At 39.1% G+C, this 23,905-nt stretch overlaps 5 protein-coding genes across 8 annotated transcripts; 1 reads left to right on the top strand and 4 right to left on the bottom strand.

The window, feature by feature from the left end:
* Window positions 1-33: 33 nt before the first annotated feature.
* On the bottom strand, window positions 34-3,136 carry LOC127242804 (uncharacterized). Its single transcript, XM_051262499.1, has 9 exons — window positions 2,952-3,136; window positions 2,765-2,862; window positions 2,539-2,634; window positions 1,409-1,513; window positions 1,165-1,269; window positions 857-995; window positions 573-688; window positions 435-491; window positions 34-301 (listed from the first exon to the last, which is right to left on the bottom strand). Exons 1-9 carry the CDS (start codon window positions 3,085-3,087, stop codon window positions 224-226), a joined length of 930 nt encoding a protein of 309 aa, XP_051118456.1. The 5' UTR covers window positions 3,088-3,136; the 3' UTR covers window positions 34-223.
* A 682-nt stretch (window positions 3,137-3,818) lies between these two features.
* On the bottom strand, window positions 3,819-5,331 carry LOC127242287 (transcription factor MYB35). Its single transcript, XM_051261771.1, has 3 exons — window positions 5,124-5,331; window positions 4,904-5,033; window positions 3,819-4,840 (listed from the first exon to the last, which is right to left on the bottom strand). Exons 1-3 carry the CDS (start codon window positions 5,254-5,256, stop codon window positions 3,880-3,882), a joined length of 1,224 nt encoding a protein of 407 aa, XP_051117728.1. The 5' UTR covers window positions 5,257-5,331; the 3' UTR covers window positions 3,819-3,879.
* Window positions 5,332-5,622: 291 nt separating this feature from the next.
* LOC127244571 (serine/threonine-protein kinase D6PKL2-like) lies at window positions 5,623-8,400 on the bottom strand. The gene is made up of 2 exons (XM_051265146.1): window positions 7,336-8,400; window positions 5,623-7,241 (listed from the first exon to the last, which is right to left on the bottom strand). Exons 1-2 carry the CDS (start codon window positions 8,028-8,030, stop codon window positions 6,434-6,436), a joined length of 1,503 nt encoding a protein of 500 aa, XP_051121103.1. The 5' UTR covers window positions 8,031-8,400; the 3' UTR covers window positions 5,623-6,433.
* A 544-nt stretch (window positions 8,401-8,944) lies between these two features.
* LOC127244427 (putative F-box protein At3g16210) lies at window positions 8,945-10,345 on the bottom strand. Its single transcript, XM_051264966.1, has one exon. It carries the CDS (start codon window positions 10,310-10,312, stop codon window positions 9,149-9,151), a length of 1,164 nt encoding a protein of 387 aa, XP_051120923.1. The 5' UTR covers window positions 10,313-10,345; the 3' UTR covers window positions 8,945-9,148.
* Window positions 10,339-23,260, top strand: LOC127244404 (inositol hexakisphosphate and diphosphoinositol-pentakisphosphate kinase VIP2-like). Of its 4 annotated transcripts, none has more exons than XM_051264934.1 (31): window positions 10,339-11,119; window positions 11,224-11,435; window positions 11,587-11,646; window positions 11,729-11,775; window positions 11,877-11,960; window positions 12,799-12,862; window positions 13,296-13,449; window positions 13,747-13,817; window positions 14,243-14,347; window positions 15,070-15,162; window positions 15,644-15,718; window positions 16,313-16,398; window positions 16,714-16,920; window positions 17,004-17,103; window positions 17,196-17,266; window positions 17,656-17,737; window positions 18,283-18,441; window positions 18,573-18,615; window positions 18,750-18,832; window positions 18,916-18,978; window positions 19,072-19,146; window positions 19,619-19,744; window positions 19,901-20,142; window positions 20,254-20,298; window positions 20,706-20,772; window positions 20,943-21,014; window positions 21,200-21,453; window positions 21,606-21,663; window positions 21,770-21,937; window positions 22,086-22,160; window positions 22,306-23,260. In XM_051264934.1, exons 2-31 carry the CDS (start codon window positions 11,352-11,354, stop codon window positions 22,564-22,566), a joined length of 3,174 nt encoding a protein of 1,057 aa, XP_051120891.1. In that variant the 5' UTR covers window positions 10,339-11,119; window positions 11,224-11,351; the 3' UTR covers window positions 22,567-23,260. The 4 variants fall into 4 exon arrangements, with proteins under 4 accessions (XP_051120891.1, XP_051120901.1, XP_051120907.1 ...); XM_051264944.1 differs by having other exon boundaries at window positions 11,224-11,417; window positions 22,306-23,259; XM_051264950.1 differs by lacking the exons at window positions 10,339-11,119; window positions 11,224-11,435; window positions 11,587-11,646; window positions 11,729-11,775; window positions 12,799-12,862 and having other exon boundaries at window positions 11,886-11,960.
* The last annotated feature ends 645 nt before the right edge of the window (window positions 23,261-23,905 follow it).

Raw genomic sequence — 23,905 nt, 5'->3', positions numbered from 1 at the left:
TTATCTCTTTTAATATATAATAGTAGCCTGACATACCGACCAAATTGGGACACTCTTCGTATCTGAAAAAATATACAGCTAGAGTGAGTTCAACCCAAATTGCAAAGACACCGAGCAGAACTAAGTAACTAACATAGTATTACATAATTGCATAATTGCAATCATTAGGAACTGATTTCTGACCACTGTGTTTAGAATGGAAACCATTTCTCTTGTCTACACACTACAAATCCCTCTTCTTTACCGCCCACTTTGGACCGTATATTGCCAGATGTGTCCTGCCAAATCGCCGATCAGCTACCTGCATAATTAACCCCCAAATTAATGCTGTTTTGCAGTGAGTCTCAGAAAAACATCAGCGAACACACAAAACTAATATCATCTTCGTGATGTCAACATTGGCAAAGTAATGAGTCAAATATTAATCAAATTACCTTCACAAGGGATGCATACACATCCGGCATTTCAGTCCTCAGTGGATACTCAACTACCTGGAGAAGTTAGCAAAAAAAGTTAAGCGGCTTGGTAATAAAATTCATGTCCAATCAAGACTTTAATATATTTGCCCTTACTATAAAGGTATTCTCCCCAACAACTGATGAACTGGAAATCTGATCCATCAGTTCAGCATAGTCTACCAGCATATATGGAGGAGTGACACTTATGTAGTCGAACACTCCATCATTACCTAAAGCAATTGATTCCAACATGTAAGAACATTGCACAGGGACAGTAAAGTTAAAATGGTGTAGCATGCAGATAGTACACGGAAAATCATTAACTCATTGTATTCATAAATCCCTTCATACCCAAAGTCAATAATTTAGGAATGATGTAAATGCATGAATATAATCACCTACAAAAGACTTCGCATTTTTCAAGAAGGTTTCAACACGGACAGTGTGGATCACTGAAGCATCAAGAAATTTGGTCGATACCAAGTTTGGGCGTAACACGTCTGAAACCACCCAAGGATCCATCTCCACAAAATGGACCTAAACATAATTACTTAATCTAGTAAATGTTTTGAGAAAGACAAGCAAGGACCATATCAAGTGATGGCAATGTTTGCTTCACTGTAATTTGTGATAATGATTATCAGGGAGAGTAATGTGTAAACTCCATTTTGAGCCTCAAAACAAAACTGATTAGTAAAAAGCACACCTCAGAGCATCCTCTACTGATAGCTTCAATGCCGACAGATCCTGTACCACTATACAAGTCTAACCAGCGCCCTGGTCTTAGAGACTGTGGACAGCCACCAGCTGCCTTTCAGATTAAAAATGCATTAGCCATTAGCTCCTTGCTCGATATTAGCTCAAGTTTTAATTAAATAATAGGTGAGATGCTTCTCACAAGTCACATGCCAAGTCGAGTTCATATATACATAATGTTAGATGGGATATACCTGCAAAATGGCAAAAGCTGCTCCCTTTACAACTTCCATCATAGGCCGCACATCCATACCTTTTGGGGAGAGTAACTTTTTCCTCCGAGCTGTTCCTCCCAGGACCTAAATGCCATTCTAAATTAATACTTCTGACTTTTTCTTAATTCTGGTGCTGATATATTGTAATTGACTTTGATACTTCTGAACCTATTGTAGTGTTTGCTACATACTTGAGCCAAAATAAACTTATCTGAAATCACGTGAAACTGCCAACTGGTGACAGTTTTAATAGTTTTCCAGTGTTTGAGCAAATATTGCATGTTCTATGAGCAGAAGTGAAACCGTAATAACTGCGGCCAGTTTTAACAAGAAGAAACAAAGCAGACGTGAGAAGTTGACATGAATAGTTATACATTTTGTGCAATTGTAAAAATCGAGTAGCATCAGCAATCAATAAAGCTAAAGACTCCTCCCATTCTTGCTGAGTGGAAACACTGGGAAATGGTTGCTGCAGAAACTAGGAAATGGAGAAAAACCAGCCATAATCTCATATCACGGCTGGTTAGAGCTCAACGAGAAGGCTCCTATGGCCATTAAATTAATGCTTTTTGAGGAAGTATTGGGGGAAGACATAAAAGAAAACTATTACATGTGGGTTAATACAGCAGGTTAGAAAAGGTGTCCATGGCCCTATAGTTGATGATCAAGCTTCACTTAAGGCAAAATAGACTGTGCACCCTTAGAATGGGAGAAGAGCCAGAATTTCCGGTTTTGGGTATTAAAAATCAACAAACATAATCCTAAATTATTGCCATCAGCCTGCAATGTCATTTTAGATGAGAGAAGATTATCCTTAAAGCCACAAGAAATGTTGAAATGAATAAAGAAACAAAGTATCTAAAAGCTCCATAACCAAAGAAACAATCCCACAAACCAACATAACATGCTAATAATCCTATTTGAACCCAGTGGAAGCAATAATGCCAGGATCATCTGGCTACTCAGCCCGGGCCCAAGATAAATCAAAATTGTTTACCAATTCAAATTAACTTAAAAAAAATATATACATGTGACAACCAATGTGTTCTGTGTTAATTAAGTTGTACAGAAACAAAGGTGGCCTAAAAGAGTGAAGAAAATCTTCAAACCTGGAGCAACTTGTGGGTCTCCCGAGGAGGCTTAGACTCCTCCAAAGGTGTATGGTTTTTCATTCCTGTATTCCCCTGTTCTTTTCTCCTCTTTACCTATAATTCAATAAAGTGGCATAAAGTCATAACTACCTACTGGAAGTACCTACACCTTTATCACTCTACCACACACGTAACGATAATGATAATGGAAAAAAAAAAAAAAAAAAAAAAAAAAAAGGATGACCTTTGGAGAGGCATCGGATAAGAACTCGTCAGGATTAAGACCATACTGCTCAAGAAGCTCTCTCTTCTTGGCATCATCAACAAATTTGCTCTTGGGTTCTGATGTATCAGACAAAATGTTGCCATGTTTATCGTCTTCTAAGAGACTACAAAGAGCTGAGAAAATCAGTGTAACTGAAATGACTTACTGTATGAGAGAGTGACGAGGAGTGGCCGGTATCGAACGCTGCAGCTGCAGCTGGGCTTTGAAAAACCAAGAAAATTGGTATTTGGGCAAAGGAAATCACTGCCTGTGATGTGCAGAGGCGTTTGGAGAATCGACATTTTTTCGCCTTCCCCACCGTTGTTGATCTTGTTCTTGCTGCTGAGTCATTTCCATTTAAGATATTTTAATTTTATGGCGTCTGCTATTAAATATTGGGCTTTTTCTTCGAACCTCATCTCAGTGAACCAAACCATCGGCCCAAAACAAACCAAAATATCAAAACATGGCTAAACAAATCCTAAATAAATAAAAACTCACCACAAATAGTTATAATAATTATGACCAGTCCGTAAGGGGTGTCCGGATCCTGGCCCACTAGCTGTTGGTTGTATAATCGAAGAAATAAAGCAATCAAAATGTTAGTGAGTGAGTGAATGAATGGGTTCTTTCAACAAATCCTGATCTTGTTGGGATGTAATGAAAAATTGATCATGCTTTCTTGGCCCTATTTATTGATACAGGGGCTGCAGGGGCACACCATTCCAGCTTTAATTAATTTGCCCAAAATATATATGTATCATGAAAAGGAGGATGTGTCAACTCGTGTGTATACATACATACCTCTTTCCAAATGGCAGCCTAGCCTACACTCTCAAATTGCCTTTGATTTGATTTGATGGTTGTGATCATGATTCTCGGAGTTGGATACTTAGAAATATATGGAGTAGCAAGGAATAGTTTTTGTGGGTAACGAATCAATATAGTTATTTATGAGAATTCGAAGCAGTAATGTCATGTCTTGTATATATGATTAAGCTTAGGATATTGAAAAGTTATTTCAAAGCAAGTGAAAAATAGATCATATAGGAGGAAGAAGAGGATCTGAGACAAGAAAGATAGAATCAATAATCTCAAGTAGTTTCGTCCAAGATCATGTCATCAGGAAACTCTAGGCGCATTTCATTGTCATGAGCAAAGATTGCCTCTACGAATGACTGTGCAGCCGCAGCAATGGAGGAGGAGCTCTCCTGATCGGTACTAGTAGTAGCAGTCAATCTGGATCTGGCTGTGGTGTCTGATCCATCCTGCTGTTGTTGTTCATCACATGAAGAACCTTCCAGATAATTATGAGGAATATTATTAATGGCGTCGTTGTTGAGCGGCATGATCTTCATCATCCCAATCCCAATCCCAATCCCAATCCCAATCCCGCCACCATACTCGCATTTCAGTGTAGTCGTTGTCATTTGGTCCACGTTATAATTGTCTGGTAGTGGAAGTGGAAGTGGTAGTGGTGGTAGTATTGAAGGATCTCCGAGAGTGTATTCGTTACTCGACATAAAGAAGGGGTCAGAAGAAGGCACCATTTGAACCAGCTGAGATCCCTCACACGACTGAGATGGTCCGCAGCCCAAATGCGTGACTCCTCCTCCTCCTCCTCCTCCATTGGAAGACAAGGATGTAGAAGAAGAAGAAGAAAATGCATCACAGGGGGAGAATACCTGATCGCCCAAAAAATGTGGCAAATGGACATTCTCCACCGGACGATTATTATTATTATTATTGTTGTTATTGATCTCAATGATCTTGTGCCTGTTGCTGTTTTCTGGCTTCCAAATTGATGGCGATGATGATAATCCATCGTCAGTGCCGCCTGCCGCTGGATTGTGGAGGAAAGGGTTTCTGTTCCTGCAGGAACCTGGAGGAGGAACACCACTGATCTTCCCATATTCGCTGAAAAGCTGGGAGAAAGGCTTGTGAGTCACGGGATCGATCCCCATTTTAGTCAGTTTCTTCTTCAGTTTTGTGTTCCAGTAGTTCTTCACGTCGTTGTCTGTTCGCCCCGGCAGCCGTTTCGCGATCAGAGACCATCTGCAACAACAATGTCGTTGTAAGGAATTCTGGATCCATAAATTGATGAAGTTTTGTGAGTACCTGCTGCCGATGGTTTTGTGAAGTTCAAGAATGCACTCTTCCTCCTCGGGAGTGAAGTTGTCGTGCTTGAGATCGGGGCGGAGGTAGTTGGTCCATCTCAGCCTGCAGCTCTTCCCGCACCTGTTGAGGCCTACACAAACACACACACATGTGCTACCATGCCATGCCAAATTATACATACATATATAATTAAGTTTAAAAAGGAAGATGAGATAGATACCTGCTTTCTGGGGGACTAAGGTCCAGTTGCCGATGCCATGGCTGGCAACGTAGGCAAGGATTTTGGCGTCTTCTTCAGGGGTCCAGGGTCCTCTTTTCACGTTGGCTTTATCGCAGCAGGGTGGTCTCCCCATTGGATTAGGATATTCAGATTGAGATTGTGCAAATTGATGCAGTAATGACGATGTGATTCTTGTTTCTTGTTTCTTCTTCTTCTTCTTCTTCTTGTCTTCTCAGTACACTTAATTTTGAAAGCATTAATAAATTGTATGGAGGTGGAGAGGCATTTAACAAGTGTGGGAACACGATATGCATGCAATTTTGGCTCCCCATTTAACAACAATTGCATGATATTCTTTAGCCAATAATCCAAAAAAAACCAAGAGAAAACTGTTTGACATGACATGAAAAATACACACATGCAATATCCCTCCTCTTTCTAAACACATCTCCCTTCTCTCTCTCTCTCTCTCTCTCTCTCTCTCTCACGGCCCCCCCCCACACACACATCAGATTCTCTAACATTCACAGATGATTCTTGGGTTCAATTCACTTGCTGTAATCATCCAAAGCTAAGATTAGCAGACGACTTTGAAGCTCTTCGACAAAGGGATCTTTCTCATCATTGGCTCCTCTCGTTAAGCTGCCCAAAATTAAGTGGGCCCAACCCAACAACTTAGGTTAGGCTGGTAATCACGTTTTCAATTCTGGCAGGAGGATGCTTACTGCCACATGACGACGGATCCATTTGATGTTGGATTTTACCTTTCAGAAATTATTACAAGAGGAAACTGAAATGTACAAGGAGGATATAATTTTGGCACGTGTAAAGAGGTGGGCCCAATTTTCGAAAGCAAATTTTTTATGTGCAAGGACTGCCCACTGTAAAGAGCATCTCTGGAATTATTCAGGCAACTGAACTGAGCATAACAGAACAGAATCTCAGAGGATTAAAGCAGCATAGTGCATTGCATTTGCATGCCATGGAACAAGCTAAGTCACGAGTTCCCATTTGATGCCACAATGCATTGTCTCTATCGTTTTTTTTTCCTTCTTTTCTTTTTCAGGAATCACCAGGTTAATTATAGAGCAACAATAAACAGGAACTTTGCCCGGATTTTGGGAAGAAAACAGAATTCCTCAAGCGGGCAATAAATTTCTTACTTCTTGATAGATCTTCAAGCAAGATTCAGGTATTACCCAAAACTAAACTCATGATGACCTGTGAGCTGTAGCAGAACGATTGAAATAAAATTAAAGAAAATGGTGTAACAGATAATACACAATCCATACAAGTTTGAGGAAAGTTTGTTAGAAGAATTTGAATTCCAAGTAGGAATCTGACGACTGTTTGGCGTTTGTAGCATTGTCCGGAGCTGCCATTTTTGGATTCAACGAAGGCAAAAGATCGACGGGGTTAGGGATTTGAGGCGGCGGCGTGCTGCGGATCAGAGCCCAATTCACGCTCTCGAAGAAGGGATGCTGTTTTATTTCTGTAGCTCCTCTTTTGAACCCCAATCTCTTTTGAGGATCCTTTGCCAGCAAGCCTTTGATCAAATCCTTGGCCGCGAAGCTGATCGCCGATCCGTCGGGGAATTTCAGGGGCTGCCCGACAACGTTGAACAACGTCTCTCTGTTGCCGGCGCCGCGAAACGGCGTCTTGCCGTGAAGCAATTCGTAGAGGAAGATGCCGAACGTCCACCAGTCGACTGCGCTGCCATGGCCTTCACCTCTGATAATTTCGGGGGCTAAGTACTCGTGCGTCCCCACAAACGACATCGATCGCGCCGCGGTCGGCTCCGCCACGAGGACCGGAAGCGAATCTAGTCCGGCGGGAGGTTTCTCGCCTCTGGTTCTGGTTCTGGAGTTGAAAAGTCGGAAGCAGGACGGCGGCAACTTGCAGGACGGGTGGATGCAATAGGAAGCTGAAGAAATGATGCCATGGCTGCCGCAGGGGACGAGAGTCGGATTCACAAAGCATCTTAATGATAGGTCGAAATCGGAGAGCATGATATGGCCGTCTTCCCTCACCATAACATTCTCCGGCTTCAAATCCCGGTAGATCACGCCCATCATATGTAGGTACTCCAACGCCAGCAGCACCTCTGATGCGTAGAATCTATGAAATATGTTTGTTAATTGTCAACAGCAACATAGACAGATCGATCATCGATGGATAGATAATCATAAATGTTGATAAGATAATTAGGTACCTGGCTGCTGCTTCGGAGAAATGGCGGTGGGGCTGACGCTGGCGGAGCAAATGGAGGTCGCCGCCGCTGCAGAACTCCATGAGAAGGCAAGAGAACTTGTCGGTTTGGATGTGGGAATAGAGAGTGGGGAGGAAGGGGTGATCTAGAGAAGACAGGATGTCCTTCTCAGTTTGAGCTCTCACCACTTTCTTTCTGCTAACCAACATTGCTCGATCCATCACTTTCATGGCGAAAAGGCAGCCGGTGGTCCTCAGCTCCGCGAGATGAACGCTTCCGATGTCTCCAAACCCTAATTTCTTCAGCAGCCTAAAATGGCGCAGTCCCAGCTCCCCTTCTCTGGCCTGCACTCGTCGGACTGCGTCCCACCGCTTATCGTTCCCTTTATGCGGCTTCACGCTTCTGAAAATAACTTGATTCGAATATGGGCCGCCATTGCAGCACCCCACGGAGCTGAGACTAGTCTCCTCATGATGATTCTGAACATCATCATCATCGTTGTCGTTGTCGTCAATTTGCTGGTGCTTGTCTAGGATCGCCCCGTCGCTCAACTTACTAGTATTACTGCTACTCATGTCAGAGCCAGTAACACTACTGGAGCAGAAATCAATGCTGCTATTCCTTGTATTCGTATTAACGTCATGAAAGCTCACCTGAACAGAAACTGGGTGGCTCTCCGAATCCGAGGCTTTCCTCATGAATGGGATGGGAGAAGATTCTTGGCTGAGATTATATATACCAACCAATCATCAACCAACGGTGCTTATAAATAAGGCAAGGCAAGTGAAGGGATGGGTCAATGGCGTTTTGGGAAATTGGAGACGCCGAGGCAGTCAATGCAGTCAAAGGGAAGAAGACGCGCCATGAGCGCGCACACACAGGACAAGACAGGAAGCTGGAAGAGTCGGGTCTCTCTATAGATAGATAAATAGAGCATTCAAATTTGAAATTGGGGGGTGGGGTGGGGTGGGGAGTGCAGCCAGATTTGAGAGGCCCAATGAATTCTTACTTGCGCTGCTGCTGTTCCCAGGAACAGCTTGGAGACAAAAATATTGGATATATTACTACACACACATGTGGAGACAAAAGCCCGTTCAGATCATGTAAGAAAGACTACTAAGATACACACACATATACATACTTTTAATATTTGATTTATTTATTTATTTTTATGAATAGTGCTTGCTTTCCTTTCCAGCAGATGAGGCTTTTGAGGGGGGCAGTGTACTTAGTTTCTGCCTTTTCCTGTAAAGTGAAGACAGGGGGTGATTTATTTATCCATCGTCAATCCTCAACAGATGGAATTTTGATTGAGCATGAGCAGTAGGACTGGACGGTGGAGTTTAAAGGCGACAGCACTAACTCAATGGATTGGCTTTGCTGCTCCCGATATAAGATGAATCATAATTTTAATTCATATAGTATGCGGATATAATAAAAATCTTCACAATAAATAAATGGAAGCAACTACTACCAAACAACGCACTGCGTTTGGTCTGGTTATCAATGTGAGAAACGCCATCGTTTCATAAAAGAGCTCAATCATGGCTGCGAAAATTAATACTATGATGTATCATGGATGTAAATATTGGGTGGTTATTCATTACACTTGAATGCTCAGCTGGTAGCTAGTTTTATTCATTTGGCAAACTGAAAAAGACAGACAGCTGGGATTGGACACAAAACATTTTTGATACAATGAACAAAGATGATGATCAACAGATTCTCTGGGCCATGGACATGGACCCCAAATACCACCAATTGATTGTCTCAACGGCCCAAATCCGTCCGCTCAACAATCTCTAACCTAATCCACTTACTCATATAGATATCGTGGTTTCTTGACGAAAAAAGAATGGGATTCTGCAGATTGAATGTCGTAATCCTCGAAACCATCGTATCCTTCGCTAACAGAAAAAAGACTCTCCTTGTAAGAAAATGGCCAGAGCAAATCATAACCACCCCCTTTCTTGGGAATTTCAAGATTCCTAATTGCAGCATGTGAATCCATATCGCACAGCACCAACTCCCACCCCAACGATGCAAAGAAACCACTCCCTTTCCAAAATCCAAGCACGTTCTGAAGCCTCGAATCCAGGCTGAGGCTGCTCATTTTTGTCCAAACCCCTTTCTCCTTCATAACCCATATCTCAACAAAACTGTCCTCCTCGTCTCCATTGCTGCAGCTCGACAATCCCAAGTATTCATCGTTCCACAAATGGAGATCAATCACTCCCATTCTTACACTCTCAGGAACCTCTATTTCCTCGAAATCCTCACTGTGCATATCCATTGCAAGAACGGCTCGCTTCCCTGTGTACAAATTGCTTTTGTACCAATAATAGGATCCTTTCAAGAAAGTGCTCCCGTGCCTCGCCTGCCTTATCCCGTCGTCGCGGCCCAGCGCCGTCTCGTCGCGGAAGCACCTCCAGGAATCGGCCCGCGACGTGTACACGGCGAACATCGGCAGATCGTAGGGGTCATGGCAGTGGATCAAGACAACCTTAAACTCGTCCGTGACGGGATCGGCTCCGAATCCGACCTCGATTCTTTGAAAGAACCTCGGATTTGTGTCCGGGAGCGGCCGTATCCGTCTGGTGGCTATGTTCCACAGCGCCACCTGGGAATTGACGCTGCGGACGCAGAACACGCCCTTGCAGGGACCGGTTAACGACCAGACAACGTGAGGGACGTGGCATTGTCCGGGAGTATCGTAGCTGTTCAATGAATCGTCCTGAAATATCGCGAAGGTGTTGTCGTCGTGATTCGCCGGTTTCTTCGTCGGCATGAAGTGGCACCGGTAGACGAGGAGGCGGTTCTCGTTGCTTTCATGGCGGAAATGGCTGTTCGTGAAGTAGGAGCTTTTTATGATCTCATACCATAGCTTGCACACCGCCGCAGACCGGAGTTGCGATCGGACCGGCAGCCGGATTAGGATCTCCGTAATAAGATCATCGGTCAGAGGGCAGAGGTCACTCATCGGAGCAATTAAGACGGACGTCGGAGAAGATGAAGCAGTAATGTATTTTGAAATTTTGTTACAAAATAAATACACGGACGCATTTCGCACCGCCACGTGGCGCGCCCTGAACCGCCTGTGTTGGACCGGTCGGCCCAAGTTCAATGCCGCGAACTGTACGGCATGCGGCTGGTTTGATTGTCAACGTCGAAAATATACTACATTTAGGTCCCACTTTGAACATTTTGTTGAGGATTACACAAAAAAAAAAAAAAAAAAAAAAGGGAACAACATTAACGAATTAACATACTCTACGGTACGATTGGACATATAATTTGAAGTATTAAAATAGCGTTTAATTAAATTCTCAAAACCATCAATGATGATTCCTTAAAATGTGTCCTTTTCGAGTGGCCCACAACACGGTCAAGTTTTTTTAATTTTTTCTTATGGGTATATCCAACAACTCCACTGAGATATACAGAATCGACATCTGGTACAATGAGAGGCAAAATAAAACGTGTATTTAAATTTTATTAAAAAATACCACCATAATTGGCGTTCTAGATTCTGCTCCGTTATTTTTATTTACAAATTAAAATTTTTTATATAGAGTTAAAATGAGTGCGTAATAATGGGTTTATGTGATTGAGTCGTATGGTGTGTGTATGTATGTATGGCGTCACTGTTATTCGGCGGAGTGACGGAGTGGGCCGCCTTAGCTCTTTTGCTTTTCTTCAGCTGTTTCTCGTGATTGGAAAAAGCGTTTGGCTTGCCTACACGAGTTGGTGGATTTCTCCATCTCTTTCCGAAATCGATGCATCTGAGGTAACGACCTCGTGCTTGTTTCTCGGTTTTACGATATTTGATGGCAATGTGATTGATTGTTAAGGCGTACGCATATGGTTTGTTGTTTTCTTTGATGTGGACAGCGTTGGAGGGATTGAGGAGTGGGGTGTCTGTGTTCAGATTCATTGTCTGCTTGAGTTTTTGAAAGGCGCGGAAGAGATTTGGGAAGTGGAGAGTGGTGTGTTCTGGCTTCCGTGGTTGTTGATTGATAATGGAGGGAGAGGGGAATGGTTTATGCCAGAAAATAACGATAGGAGTGTGTGTTTTGGAAAAGAAGGTGAAATGCGGCTCCGAGGTTCTGTTTCTTTTGTCTTGAAATTTTCACTCCACAAAAAAACATGCATCGTTTATTGGATTAGTGTAAATGACCACCGATTTTCGTTCGCTTGTGTGTTCTCTGTCTTTTTTTTTTCTTTCTCTTTTATGGTTTCTTGGAATCCTTATAGGCCTTTTCGGGACCCATGTTGCAAATTTTAGAGAGATTAGAGGCGTTCGGAGAATTTGAGGTAATGAATTCATGGCCATGATTAATCGATGCAGTATTGATAGATTTTTCATCTTGACTCTTTTTTATTTGTTTTGTTGTAGATTGTGCATTTTGGAGACAAGGTAATCCTCGAAGATCCCATCGAGAGGTAAATGTATTCTCTGCAATAGTGATGAGTTTTGTCATGTGCATGTGATTTGAGTTGTCTACTGTTTCTTGGCTTGTAACTGTATCAATCTTCTTTTGCAGCTGGCCAATATGTGACTGTTTGATAGCCTTTTATTCCACTGGGTATCCTCTGGAGAAGGCTGAGGCATATGCTGCACTAAGAAAGTAAAGATGCTCAATTTCTTTCTATGTCTATTTCCCTATGCACATTCTAGCCCTTGGCAAGTACTCATTGGCATTTCTGTTGCATTCTAGAATTATACATAGATTTCCTCTTGATTACTTATTTTTGCAGCATGCATGCAATAAAATGTCTTTGTTTATCTCTTCCATGTTTGCATGATTAGCTTTCTCAAATTTTTGTCACCTATAGCATAAGTCAAGACTTTTCTTGGTGCGGAGTGTCAATCTCTCACTATGCTCAGGTGTGTCAAATGTTTTGGCTTTCATGGTTGGCTCCTAAGCAAGTGTTGGCCTTTTTCGAATCTTTCTTGTTTTGCTCTCATATTGCGGCACGTGTCACCTTCTCTTAGACAGTTTTCTACTCTGTGAGTTCATTGTAGTTAGGTTATCATGTTGATTTTTCTTTAGCTCTGGTCAACTTGGCTGAGGAACCTGCTTTTTCACCCAAAATGCTACTATTTGGGTGGGGTGCATTTCTCCCATTGTTCACGAGAATGAAGAATTATAGCCAAAGGAATGCAGTAAAATTAACAAAATGGTGTGGAAAGTAATGAATAGCCAAAGAAGATAGTCATTTTCGTGCTATCAACTGTCATTTTCAAGTCTCGCATTTGCTTCTAGGGACTCTCAAATCGTGCATATATTGTGATGTCATTGGCACTTCCAGCATTATAATTGCAGGCATGTGGATGTATTTACATGCTGCATTAATACGAAAGCCTGTATTTAAATACTAAAGTTTCTTGTATTCTACTGGGCACATGATTTCATTTCTATAGTTCCCCAACTTAGACTTCGGATTTTTTCCCATTTCTTGTAGGCCTTTCCTTGTTAATGAATTGGAACAACAACATCTCCTTCACGATCGAAGGAAAGTTTATGAGGTTTGCATTTTTCAGACTTGTAAAATTTCATAAGAAACCATATATCGAAACTGGTCTTTCCTATTTAGTTTTATATGCTTAACTCTTGAGTCATATCAAGGGAGCATTAATACTTAAGCAATGTTAGATTCAATTAGGCATAAGAAGAGTGAAACAGAACTTTGTTACATAAAGAGATATATTTTCTGTTAACATGAATTTCCATGTTGGAACAATCAATAAAAAAACATGTACTGTAAATTAAAACTAATCATTTTTCTCTATGTAGAAAAGCACGTGTTCTAATATTATAGTTCTTGGGCATGACTTTGTGGATACTCAAATTAAAATAACAATATCTAAAAAAGAGGCCATTTATGATTTACCTGCATGTTAGTTAATCATGTGCAGGATTAGTATGTTTGGTGTTGATGAGGCATTTACTTGATGGCAGCGGCTTGAAATGTTTGGAATTCCTGTTCCAAGGTATGCCTTAGTTAACAGGGAAGTTTCTAATCAAGAGTTGGACTATTTTGTGGAAGAGGAAGATTTTGTTGAAGTCCATGGCAATAGATTCTGGAAGCCTTTTGTGGAGAAGCCTGTTCATGGTAAGGTGTCTGTAAATATTATTCGGCGCTACTTTGCAGGTTAAAACTTTACAGGCCATAGGGCAAGATAGTCTTGCCATTGACGTTCTAGTCTAGTCCATATGGTGTCGATGAGAGTGGATAATACATTATAATCTCCAATGCAATTATTCTAGAAATCTACTCTTGAAAAGCAGACAAATAAATGGAAGAATGACATGATCCTTGAACTTTTTGGTCCGGTGTGTTCTTGACGTCTAATTCTTGAAATCCTTGCTAACAACAATATTTTATTTTTATTGTTTTGTTTTACCAAAGGTGATGATCACAGTATAATGATATATTATCCCAGCTCTGCTGGTGGGGGAATGAAAGAATTATTTCGTAAGGTAATAGCTTCAACAATTGTTACTTTTTATAATTAAATAATTTTAGATTGCATCCTTATGCCTTGAAAGTTACTGCTTTTGCTTTGTGAGATGATAATTGTGAGTAAAGAAGAAGTATACCTCAAATACTTATTCGCATAACTTTTTTATCTTTTAGTCCATGTTTTACTTTGATATGAAAAGAATTTGTTTTAATCATTTTAAAACAGATCATCTCTTATTGTCAGAGAATCAGCACACTTCTTTCTAGTTCTTGGTTGTACTGCAAATTAATTTCTCAACTGTTAATTAGAACAATCATATACTGACAAAGTAATTTTAAACCAAAGATGTCTTTATATATTTTATGTCAGTTGCAAGAAATATTCATTGAATGAATGAGCACTATATTTGATAATCTGTTGTATCCTATCCTCCTTTATCAGGTTGGTAATCGCTCAAGTGAATTTCACCCAGATGTCAGAAGAGTGAGACGTTCGGGATCTTACATTTATGAGGAATTTATGCCCACGGGGGGAACAGATGTAAAGGTTGTATAACCTGTGCTTCAAGAATATGATGACTAAATACTTGTGACATTGTGACCTACAATGCACTAGTTCTTTTGATTTCTGATGTACAAATGTGATGGAACTAATTAGCAGTGAACTCTCTTTTAGTTTCCTCAGAAAATTTTTGAAATCTACAAGACTTTTGTATGTGTTCCATTGTGACTGACGTTATTGCTTTGTTCACTTTTTTTTGGGGGGGGTGGGGGGGGTGGAAGAATAAATTATTGTACATGTTATATATGAGCTTTTCAGAGATTTCTGTTGTGAGTTTGTTTCTGCAGCTCCTTTTAAGTGTTTGGAATCGGGTTGACCACATTGTTTCCATATCTATGCTTCCAATCATCTTTTGATTGCGAAGTTTTTATATGACAGTTGGGTAAATTATTTCCAGCATAATTGTTTGATAATGACCTGTTATTGAACCTTTGTATATGATTAGCAATCCAAATAGATTTATTGTTTCTTTATACTGCTTGGCGGTATCTTTATGTTTTTTTTTTCTCTTTTGGCTGTTCAAGCGATAATGTACCCTTTCTATTTCTCATTTATATGTGACAAAGAAATTAGTACAATGCAGAGAATGGTGGAAATATTATATCGTTTGATCTGTATATTTTATCTAAATGCCTTGGTACACTTAAGGATATGCATTGATAGCTGGTAGATATGAGTAGTAAAGGTCGTGTTTTATTGTATCATAGGTATACACAGTAGGCCCTGAGTATGCTCATGCTGAGGCAAGGAAGTCGCCTGTGGTTGATGGTGTTGTTATGAGAAACCTTGATGGTAAAGAAGTAAGTACTCCGATAATGTGTCGCAAAAACCTTCTTTGCCTATGCTTTCGACATATTATTTTCTGATTTTCACTGCTCAGAATGTGGAACAATAAATTGAACTTAGTAGTATTTTCTGATGATCAATCAATATTCTGCAACACTTTGTAACCTTATCACTGTCCTGTTGGTTATTTATTTAGTTTAATGGTAAATAAAAATTTTAAAATTTAACATCAAAGACCTAGACCCCCCCATTCCTGTGGTCTCTGTTGGAGAAGTATCTTTGTAAAGTTTTCATATGTTTTTCATCTCTGCCTTCTCAGGTTGTTAATGGAATAATATCCTGTTGCACTAAGCAATGAAGTGAAAATAAACATATTTTCCAAGCATACCATATATGAAGTTACTGATTCAGATCTTAGTGCATTTAATTTTCTTTATCCACTCTGCAATTTCTATATTTTTGTCATTGGCCTTCAAGAGTTATTCTGTTTTGCAGGTCAGGTATCCCGTACTACTTACTCCTATTGAGAAAGAAATGTCAAGGGAAGTTTGCATTGCATTTAGGCAAGCTGTGAGTAAATACTATAGTTTAAATCTGCACCACTTTTGAAAATTATTATATGTATCTATGCTTTTTGTTTATCAATAGTGATCGACAATTTAGGTAATTTAGGTTATTTCCTATAACCAGATGTTTGTAACTGAATCATATCTCTTTGCGCCAGACTTGCCTCCTTATAGTGTTATGAGTAAAAAATTTACTGTGTTGGTGCATTTTACATCATTGAAATTTTAGAGTTTCATGAGTTCAGCATATGATCACTATGTAAGTTTTATCTGGTTTTATTATTCTTAAAGATTGTTACTGGGTGCTTTTAACACTCTTTATTCAGTTGTTAAAATAAACTTTTTAATTTCCTTATTCTTTGGTTTCTATATGGTGGTATAATTACCTTCAGGATTAATGATCAAGTAGAATCTTGTAATAAGTTTAGCTTATTATTTACACATAAATCAAAATGCATCTCATAGTTTCTATATTTAATACATACAGTTTGCTTGGAGGGTATTTGTACATGTAATAGAATCGGGTAAACTTTCTAGAAAGGTCTCTGTGAGCACATCTTTTAAGTAATTGAGTGGTATTTTCTTGATGTTATTTCAGGTTTGTGGTTTTGATCTCTTGCGTAGTGAGGGTCGTTCATATGTTTGTGATGTCAATGGATGGAGCTTCGTGAAGAACTCTCACAAGTACTTTCTAACGATATATTTTCTCCAGCGGTTGTTAGCAATGAGAAAAGAAGTTATTCAAGTTTTCCGTTGATAAACCCAATGAATATGCAAATATTCTAGTAATTACTTCACAAAATAGTTTTGGCATATCACCAATATAGTATGTGCATGTGTCAATGGCAATCCAGAAGGATTGATCTTCTATCCATTACTTATATTTTGTGTCCCTTTTTTGTAGTTTCTTGGTTCTTAGTTTTCATCTTTTTCCTACTCAATACTGATTCTACACCTTTGTTCTCAGTTCTGAATGCTACTAATTTCTATTCAATGCAGATACTATGATGATGCTGCTTGTGTTTTGAGGAAAATGTTTCTTGATGCAAAAGCACCTTATCTTTCTTCAACAATTCCACCAATATTACCATGGAAGGTCAATGAGCCTGCTCAGCCATCTGAAGGACTAACACGTCAAGGGAGTGGGATAATTGGGACGTTTGGGCATTCAGAAGAGCTACGATGTTTGATTGCTGTCATTCGGCAGTAAGATTATGTGTTATTTGTGTGATTTCTGTATATAATTTTGACTTGGATTCTCCCTTGATAAATTATTCTTTACTTGGCAGTGGTGATAGAACTCCAAAACAGAAAGTGAAGCTGAAAGTGACAGAGGAAAAGCTTCTAAACTTGATGTTAAAATATAATGGTGGACGACCTAGAGCAGAGGTGCTCATTAGTTTCTTCACAATGGACAGCTAGACTCATAATCGATAGCTAGACCTCTTTACCTTCTAACCTTCATTTGTGCCCTTTCGCAGACCAAACTGAAGACTGCTGTTCAATTGCAAGATCTTTTGGATGCAACACGAACTTTAGTACCTCGTACTCGGTTTGTGAAGATGTTTCTAATTTAATTCACTTTGACTTTGTAATAATAATAAATAAATAAATGATGAATGAATCTTCTTACCTAGGTAGAGACCGAAGCATTTAATCTACTTTAGAAAGAGTAAATTTGCAACCTGGATCCAGCCTGTAAGCTTCAGAATGCAATCCTTTCCTATAGATCACCAACCCATCCACCTCTTTAATCAATGGCTAAGTTGTCTAGTATTGTGAATTGTATTAAGCCATGCACAACATAACTCTGTACTTCATCTTCAAACATATAATGCAGATACCTCTTGTTTACATTTTCATGTAGTTAGAATTAGAAGCTATCTGCCTGTTGATATTTAATGCTAGATAACTCTAAACTGATTATAAAATTTCTCCCAGATCTGATCGAGATAATGATAATGACGCTGAAGAAATCGAACATGCGGAAAAGCTTCGTCAAGTGAAAGCTGTGCTTGAGGAGGTATATTTTGATGATCGCTTGCATTTTATATGATAAGAACTATGAATTTTATGCTCTTTCATAACAAAAGTGAAGAATATGATATAGTTGTGAAAATTTTCTAGTTTGTTCAATTTAGTCTCACCCCATTTTCAGGTCGTTTAAGTAAGGTACATGTTGTAACTTCACAGGTAGATGTGGTATATCTAAACATGTAATAACAGTAAATGTTTGGAAGGAATAACATGTTCGATAGAAAACATTGTCAAGAATGTGTAGATATCTTATTCCTTCCAAACCATTGTCAAGAATGTTTTTCAAAGTGACTAGTCTCTTTTGTCTTTAAAAAAAAATCCGCCTCAATTCCCGAGGTTAGGATCTCAGCTTGGTTTTAGGGTTCATGTTGCCTTGTCTGTAATTTCGGTACCCACATTCAAACTATAACTCATTTCTTGGTTTGAGTTCATCTACATTGGACTTTTGTCTGCAGTAGTTATTCTATTTGGCTATCCTCTGGGATTTTTCTTGAGTATAATTGTAATGGTTGTTAATGCAATGGCATCCAGGGAGGACATTTCTCTGGCATTTATAGGAAGGTCCAACTTAAGCCATTAAAGTGGATCAGAGTTGCCAAAGACAATGGTGAAGGAGAAGAAGAAAAGCCAATTGAGGCTTTAATGGTTCTGAAATATGGTGGTGTTCTTACACATGCAGGCAGAAAGCAGGTAAATTCTTATATATGATCGATGCTTATTCTCATTATTTTCAGGTTCCAGATGATTGTCTATTGTTTTCTATTTCCTTGTTTTTATTAAGAATATAGTCCACCATGGATTTTACTCCCAATTTCTTGCAGGCTGAAGAACTGGGAAGATACTTTCGAAACAATATGTATCCAGGTTGGTAGTGAGGAATCAAAATCTTCATTTTTATAGTTTACTTCTTATGTTAGGTGCTTACTCCATTTGATATTTACTGCTCTTTATTCACACTTGGCACCATGTTACAAATGTTTTGATTTTTCCCCACTTAGGAGAAGGTACCGGCCTGCTTCGCCTCCATAGCACATATCGTCATGACTTAAAAATATATAGCTCTGATGAAGGCCGTGTACAGGTTAGTATTCAACAAGATTGGTGTGATCAATGGATCCGCTCTATTCTATAATATTAATCTGTTTATTCATTAAATATTGACAGGTGTCGGCAGCAGCTTTTGCCAAAGGTCTTCTAGACTTGGAAGGACAATTAACACCTATTTTGGTGGGTAATAACAATATCTTATTGTCATCTTGTAGTTTCTTTGAACTTCTTTTTATGAGTTGTCTCTCTTATATCTTTCTTTTATGGTTTAAGGTTTCACTGGTTAGCAAGGACTCCTCCATGTTGGATGGACTTGAAAATGCCAGTGCTGAAATTGAGAAAGCTAAGGTTGTCATATGGTCTGCACTTTGCTTATTATAGCTATATATGAAGTTGGAAAACATAAGCTCAATCATTTGACTTTCTTCGGGTTATGAATGGTCAGGCACGGGGCCTGGCATTGTGTGGAGGGTGTTTCTGTTGCATATCTGTACACATGCATGCTCACACATGCGTTTTTGTTTGTGTATGTGTATGATGTGCAACACAGAACGCCTTTTATTTAACCGGATGTTTATTACCAGCTTGCAAATATTTTAATAGCTTGAATTATTTCATCTTTAGTCGGATCAGATAATTCTGATCTTAGGTTATTTTGTTGCTATTTTATACTAATTGCTATTATTTCAATCAATAGCAGAATTTTAAATGGAGACTTTGCAAGTTCGTAATATATAAACTTCTAGAAATGTTTGAAAATTTTCTTGTCTTGAAAATTGTGTCTGTATCAGCTTAAGTTTTTGCTTTGCCTTTTTCCCAGGCTAGGCTAAATGAGATTATAACTTCTGGAACAAGATCTGTTGATAGTAATAGCCTGCCAGATCACCCTTGGATGGTAGATGGTGCAGGGGTTCCAGCAAATGCATCTGAACTGCTACCCAAATTGGTAAACTGCTAACATTTTATGAGGAGTGGCATCTTCCACTGTTGCTAGTTGCTACTTTTTCACTTTTGCTTATGTAATTGCCCTGTTTCCCCTAGCTTACACTCCCATGCTATTGATTTTTTTTACTCAATATTTTACGCACAAAATGGCTATTAGGTGGAGTTAACAAAGAGGGTTACTGAGCAAGTAAAACTTCTGGCCAAGGTTGAAGATGAGGAGCTAGCAGAAGCAAGTTCATCTGATGCAATTACTCCATATGATCAAGCCAAGGCACTTGGTAAGACAAACATAGATGTTGACCGCATTGCTGCAGGATTGCCTTGTGGTAGTGAGGGATTCCTTCTTATGCTTGCTCGGTGGAGAAAACTCGAGAGAGATCTTTATAATGAGCGCAAAGAGTAGGTCCTTTTCAACATTTTCATTTTGTTCTTTTACGGTTATTGATGGTAAACAAAATTTCTTTCATGCATCCTTTCTGATTAATGTGAATTTTTCTTACAATATTGCAGGAGGTTTGACATAAAACAAATTCCGGATGTCTATGACTCTTGCAAGTAAGGGGCATATGTATCTTTTTTCTTGTTGAATCTAATCCTAGAATTATGATTTGGATTTCTCATCTTTATATTGAGATAATGACCAAAAATGATTTGAAAGTGTTTGTGGTGTCTGCTAAACTTTTGATTGATCCCACTATTGTATTATTACTGCATGTTTTCTTATCTCTTTTGTATTGGTACTATCAAGATGAGATGCACGGCAGAGGGATTCAACTCTTTTGAAACCAAGAAAGCATATTGAGAGAACTTTCATAACTGTTTTTTGCTTCATCTGATTTGTGGCTTTAGGAAGACAATCTGTTTTCCACCTTTGATATATCTATTTTCATTATTTATGTAGAGGATTTTCAGGTTATATCCTTGACATTCTGATTTGTTTCTTCTCCCTTCTGAATTTACAGATATGATCTCTTGCACAATGCACATCTAAATATAAAGGGATTAAGTGAGCTTTTCAAAGTGGCTCAGGTACGATTGAACTGATTCTTTTAATAAAAATTATTTGATGGAGCACATAATCTTCTGCTTTGTGTTGCTCCTATTCCCACCACACCCAGAAAAGATTGATGGGAAAACACCTAGGTTGAAAACTTGCCTATGCAATGCAATCATGTCATCATGTGCCTCTGTTTCTTCAGGTGCTTGCAGATGGTGTTATACCTAATGAGTATGGAATCAATCCAAAGCAAAAACTGAAGATTGGATCAAAGGTAATACTAAATCCAACTGTGATGAATGGGATTTCTGGATCTTCCATTGGTGCTTAATTTACTTAACTTGATTGATGGTGGTGCATGGCCATAAAATTTGATCCATGCCATGAAAAAAGGATTGCCGTAATATAATATATATATATATAATTATATCTCTTGTGGAACCATATTCAATGTTTCAGATTGCTCGCCGCTTATTGGGGAAAATATTGATTGATCTGAGAAATACACGGGAAGAAGCAAGAGGTGTTGCAGAACTGAAGAGTAGCCAGGAGGCTAACTTAGCAAACCTTTATAATAGAAAAGATGATATTGATAGTCGTTCCAAGTCCCACAGTACACTTGACCACGCCAGAAAATGTAGTTATAACAGTGACAAGTCGAAGGATCAAGATGATGATGAAGACAAAGAAACAAAATACCGCTTGGATCCTAAGTAAATACTATAGTAGATTTCCTACTTCCAAGAACATATGTATTCCCTTGCAAAAATAGTCAGCTGAAAATTTCAATTCACTGAGAATGAAATTTGAAATTTTCTGAACAGGCATTTTGCTTTCAACTTATTTTTCTTATGATTTCCATCAGGTATGCAAATGTGAAAACTCCAGATCGGCATGTGCGGACACGGCTTTACTTCACTTCTGTAAGTAGAATTAATCATTTGATTGCTATAGCTACAGATTTATCATATTGTGCCTTAGTAAGGCTTGTCTTTATGGGAATTGATTAATATAATTACTAAATGACAGGAATCCCATATCCATTCCTTGATGAATGTTCTTCGTTATTGCAACCTGGATGAATCCCTTCAAGGTGAACCTAGCCTTGTCTGTGATAGTGCTTTGGAGCGATTGCATAACACAAATGAGCTGGATTACATGAGCTACATTGTGTTGAGGCTATTTGAGAACACTGAGGTTGGTACTTGGAATTAGTTTAACTGTATTCTTCAACAACGTTGTGACTCTATCCGCTCCTAGAAGAGCTTGGAATTGCTATCTCATGATATTGCTCATGAACAAATTACATTAGTAATTCCCTTGTATATATTGTGATGTTCATCAGGTGGCTTTGGAAGATCCTAAAAGGTTTCGTATAGAGTTGACCTTTAGCCGAGGTGCAGATTTATCACCTTTGGAGGTAACCTTGACCAAGACTGATTTTCTTCCTCTTCTTTGCAAACATAAGTTTATGAATTGCTTGATGATGCTCCAAAGCTGTGGCCAGTGCAAAAATATGTCACTGACATACAAAATAGGTAAAAATCTCCTGCTATTTATCACAGGCAAATGATAGCGAAGCAGTTTCACTGCATCAAGAGCACACATTGCCAATAATGGGTCCCGAGAGGCTCCAAGAAGTAGGTTCATGCCTTACTTTAGAGATGATGGAGAAGATGATTCGTCAATTTGCCATGCCAGCTGAAGATTTCCCCCCTCCCACCATTCCTCAGGGCTTCACTGGTTACTTCTCCAAAAGTGCTTCAGTCTTAGAGCGCCTGGTTAACTTGTGGCCATTCCACAAACACTCGAACAGCCATCGCTAAGTTGTAAGCCCACTTCCCATCATCCTTTCTAATGCATTTCTTCCGGAAAAATTCTTGATCAAGAATGATCTAGTGCTCGCCTTCATATCTGCGCTGAAATTTTCCTACATTCATTTGTTACCAGAAAAAATAAAGAAATAAATAAAACAAAAAATTTCTTCTTATTCATCCATTTGCTCATTTCAATCCTTCATAGTTACATTCCAAAATACTATGTTCTTTATCAGCTCTTGTCTTTGCCCCTTTTAGGCTTGCATTTAAAGTAATGCACAAACACACTGGGTGCAATAACACAACACAACACGAGCCGTGCCTAACGGCATTGGTTATCTGTTCTTGTTCCCACCTAACTTGTCTTGGTGCTCTATTTTCTGTTAGGCACACACTTTTTGTGACAAGATTATTCATTGAGGATGAGCATACCTATTTTTTGCATCTACAATTTCCATATTGTATAAGGTTGCGTGTACAATCTTCCCATATGAGCTCTGTTTTGTTTTATGCAAGAAATTGAATAAACTTGTGGGTGTGCTTTATTGGGTGAGTCTCCATCATTAGGAGGTTCCTTCTTATCATTTCCTAGCCACCGATTGATAAAGATATATGCACTATGTTTGAATATGCTTCAATTTCTGCTCTTACTTTCAAACATACTTCGACATCTTCATTGATTATTAATAATATTACAATATCACCTTATTCTGCTGTGATTCTATTCCAATCATTTCTTACATTTGTCACAAGACCCTTCACACAATTACAGTGCAGAAATCAATTTGATCTGTGGTCTCCACCACTGTAGAACAAATTCGAGACGATGACAAGTGGTCCATTTTCTTGCATTGTAACTTTTGGACAATACTTTTCAAATTTTAGTAGGGTCACTAAACCTTGGCCAATTCTAGCCTTTGGGGGTGGGGGGGGGGGTGCAAATTTGGTGTTATTGTAGTGAAAGTATATATGTCAGCATCTAAGTGAGGATGGAGAGTCATAGGTTGAAAATATTCTATACCCGTAACTGTAGGGCAAGTAATAGTTTATTTGCTTAGGTGTAATTGAAAGTTGAATTAAAGAAATGAGAGTTGAATTTGTTATTTGTATAATTATACGTCGTGGGTCACAGTACGAATTACTTTGTCATCAATATGACCAGTCTTAATTGAATTGCATAGCTTAATCAGTATCTCAAATTACTTTATTAACTAATATCTTTGGGGATTTTATTCCAATTATTTATGTGGCTTTATAAGTTGATCGGCAGCCATGTCCTTTTTCCAATTGGATTCACGTTATTGTTGCAATTGCTAGCTAGTTTCCCGTGTCCAAGTGGCATTCCTAC

The sequence above is a fragment of the Andrographis paniculata genome, unplaced genomic scaffold (assembly GCF_009805555.1).
Source record: "Andrographis paniculata isolate CXL003 unplaced genomic scaffold, ASM980555v1 Contig19END, whole genome shotgun sequence".
Lineage (NCBI taxonomy): Eukaryota > Viridiplantae > Streptophyta > Magnoliopsida > Lamiales > Acanthaceae > Andrographis > Andrographis paniculata.
This window is presented reverse-complemented; position numbering and strand designations above follow the sequence as displayed.